The sequence below is a fragment of the Cynara cardunculus genome (genome assembly GCF_001531365.2).
Source record: "Cynara cardunculus var. scolymus isolate 2C chromosome LG 4, CcrdV1, whole genome shotgun sequence".
In the NCBI taxonomy this organism is placed as follows: Eukaryota; Viridiplantae; Streptophyta; class Magnoliopsida; order Asterales; family Asteraceae; genus Cynara; species Cynara cardunculus.
In genome coordinates this window covers 8,809,274-8,812,550 of record NC_037531.1, presented here as the reverse complement: position 1 = coordinate 8,812,550, position 3,277 = coordinate 8,809,274, and the positions used below count along the sequence as shown (strand labels likewise).

General features: G+C 28.5%; 1 protein-coding gene across 1 annotated transcript in view; it reads right to left on the bottom strand.

Annotated features, from left to right (window-relative positions):
• The window catches only part of LOC112511387 (NAD(P)H-quinone oxidoreductase subunit M, chloroplastic), a 4,206-nt gene extending 3,628 nt beyond the window's left edge, over window positions 1–578 (bottom strand). The window contains exon 1 of the mRNA XM_025116987.1: window positions 78–578. Coding sequence (XP_024972755.1) covers window positions 78–524 — 447 coding nt within the window. The 5' untranslated portion in view covers window positions 525–578. The remainder of the gene's footprint in view (window positions 1–77) is intronic.
• Window positions 579–3,277: the final 2,699 nt, after the last annotated feature.

The following is a 3,277-nucleotide window of genomic DNA, read 5'->3' as shown; positions in this document are numbered from 1 at the left end:
ATATATATATATATAAATATATATATATATATATATATATATATATATATATATAGAAGTGGGAGAAGATTAATTACCTCATAATGATCAACAAGCTCCTGAAAGTAAGAGTAAACCATGGTGCAGGTTTCTGTGGTCCAAACGAACTCATCCGTTGGATCAAGGATAAGGGTCAGCTTATCCATCTGAGTTTGATCGAAAGCGCAAGTCTCTGGGTCGATATAGGCTGCGAAAATCCTCACATGTCTGGTGGTGCTGCTCAGCCATTGCCCCCCATACTCCCGCCCCATGTTCTTGCTTTCCACGTTCGTTTGCGGCTCCACCGGCCTCGGCTCCGTCGCTCCCTTCTTCACTGGTTTATCTTCTTTCACTTCTTCTTGTTGCAGTGAAGTTGATTCTTGCACTTGCTGTTGACCACGGACTGAGAAGCCATTGTTGTATCTTCTTCTGGAGGTGAAGGTTTCTGTTCTGTTGGTGGCTTTCCACCCCACCATGGAAGCCATTGATGATAAAGCTGCTGCCATTGTTGGGTGTTTGTTTGTATCTTCAAGCTTTTTGGGTCATTTATATGGTTAAACTTCACATATGAATGGAGGTGTGGATAAGTTTAGCGGTATGTGAAGGAATGGGCAAGAAGAGTTTGTGGTAGGAAAAGGTTCTATTTCTATTTTTTTTAATTTAAATATATGAATTTTTCTTTTCTTTTTTAAATTAAAGTTTTTTACTCTCTTAATATTTAAAAGAAATTATCTTAAGATTATTAATATTTTAATCGAACAAATTTCGTGAAGAAATGGGAATTTTGATATCGCATTCATCTTGATTTAGTTTTCTTTCTCGTTTTAACCTTTTGTCACATGAAATACCATATATGTGTAATATTCATTTATGAATATTCATGTGTGTATAACAGTTCGACATTGTAACTCCATAACATGACATCACCTTCTTCCACATCGTAACTCCGTAACCTGAAAACATCTTTTCAACATCGTAAGAACGTAACATTGGCACTACCTTCTTCATCCGTAATCCAACATCCATCGAGACTGATCGATAACTCATTCGTTGACTTGGTGTGTGTAAAACCATAACCTACCACCTTCATTTTCCATCGAGTTTGATCGAGAACCTAAAGATTTATTTATTATGTGTTTGTGTGTATAAAACCATAACACAACGTACCACTTTTAGCTTTTACCGACACGAACCGGGAACCCATCAAGACCACTCAAGAATCTATTAGGACCAATCGAGAACCATCCATCAACTTGGTGTGTGGTTGTGTGTGTAAAATCATAACCTACCACCTTCATTTTTCATCGAGACCGATTGAGAACGTATCAACTAACTTATTTTATATTTGTGTGTGTAAAACCATAACCTAGCTTTTATCGAGATAAATCAGGAACCTAATGAGACGAATCAGAAACCTAACAAGACGAGAATCAAGAACTTATCAAGATTAATCGAGAACTCAATATAGAAAAAAAATTAGAGTATGTATAGTTGAAACTATAGCATATTCATGATGAATAGTATATATATGTATGATGAATATTATGATGAAAATTAATATTTATGATGAATATCATGATGAATATTAATATTTATGATGAATATCATCATGATGAAAATTAATATTTATGATGAATATCATACTAATATGAATACTAGAGAGTTATTGTATAGACGTAAACATACATAAATATTTGTGATAAATAATATGTATATTCATGATGAATATCATACTTAAAAATTGTTGTATACATGTGAATATATAGAAATATTCATGATGAATGTTATAGTAAAAAAATATATTCATTATGAATATCATACTGATGTATAAATATTAAAGAGTTATTGTATATACGTGAACATATATAAATATTAATGATGAATGTTATAGTAAAAATATATATTCATTATGAATATCATACTGATGTATGAATGTTAAAGAGTTGTTGTATATACGTAAACATATATAAATATTCATGATTAATGTTATAGTGAAAATATATATTCATGATGGATATCATATTGATATATGAATATTGAAGAGTTGTTGTATATACGTGAACCTACATAAATATTCATGATGAATAATATTTATATTCATGATGAATGCTATAATGAAAATGTATATTAATGATGAATGTTATAATGAAAATATATATTAATTATAAGTATCATAGTGATGTATGTATACTGAAGATTTGTTACATACATGTGAAATACATAAATGTTCATGATAAATGTTATAGTGAGTTATATATTCATGATGAATATCATACTAATTTATGAAATACTAAATAGTTGTTGTATACATGTGAAATATGCATAAATATTTATGATGAATATTACAAAGATATATCATGTCACGTAAAAATAGTTAAAACAAAAAACAACTATATCGAGATGGATATCAAATCGTATAGAATGGAATGTTTGTTTTTTTATGTAATTTATTTGATTAAAATATTAGTAATCTTTAAGATAATTTTAATTTAAAAATTATTAAGGGGGTAAAAAAATTTAATTAAAAAAAGAAAATAAAAAGACACATAAGTTAGACATATGATTGAAATTAATTCCATTTTTATCTAAAGTTATTTCTTAATTAATCACTTTATGTTTTAGCCAACGACTAATTTGATCGATGGCCGAAATCCAGTCAATAGTTCACAACCTAAAATTGGTTTTTAATTAACAGACAATTAATATTGGTTATTCCATTTTTTTATATTTAAACAGACAATGACCATTGTATACCTATGGAAAATATGTTCACTTTACTATTAATTAGGTCTCTTCCACCAATCACAACATTATAAATATTATAATGAAATTATGTTACTAAACTCTTAATCAAATCATTAAAAATTTAGGAAATTATGAAAAATATTAAAAAAGCAAAAATCATGGGATTTTATGATAATGTAACCTCCAATTAATGATATAGAAGTTATATAAAAAGAAAATTACACACATACCCTTCACATTAATTTCTTGAATAGAGTTGAACATCATACTAAAAAGGATTGTGATTGGTCTAAAAAGTTCATACAATTAATACTTTTTTTTTGGTTAACAAATGAACTAAACAATATATATATATATATATATATATATAGGGGAGCGATCAAATGCAAACCACTCAATTTGTACAAACCGTGCAAACCGTATTCAACCAATCATAATTTTTCATTTTGTTCATTTTTTGTAATTATGAGAGGTTGATTAATCATTTTTATTGTGGAGGGTGTTAATCATAGAT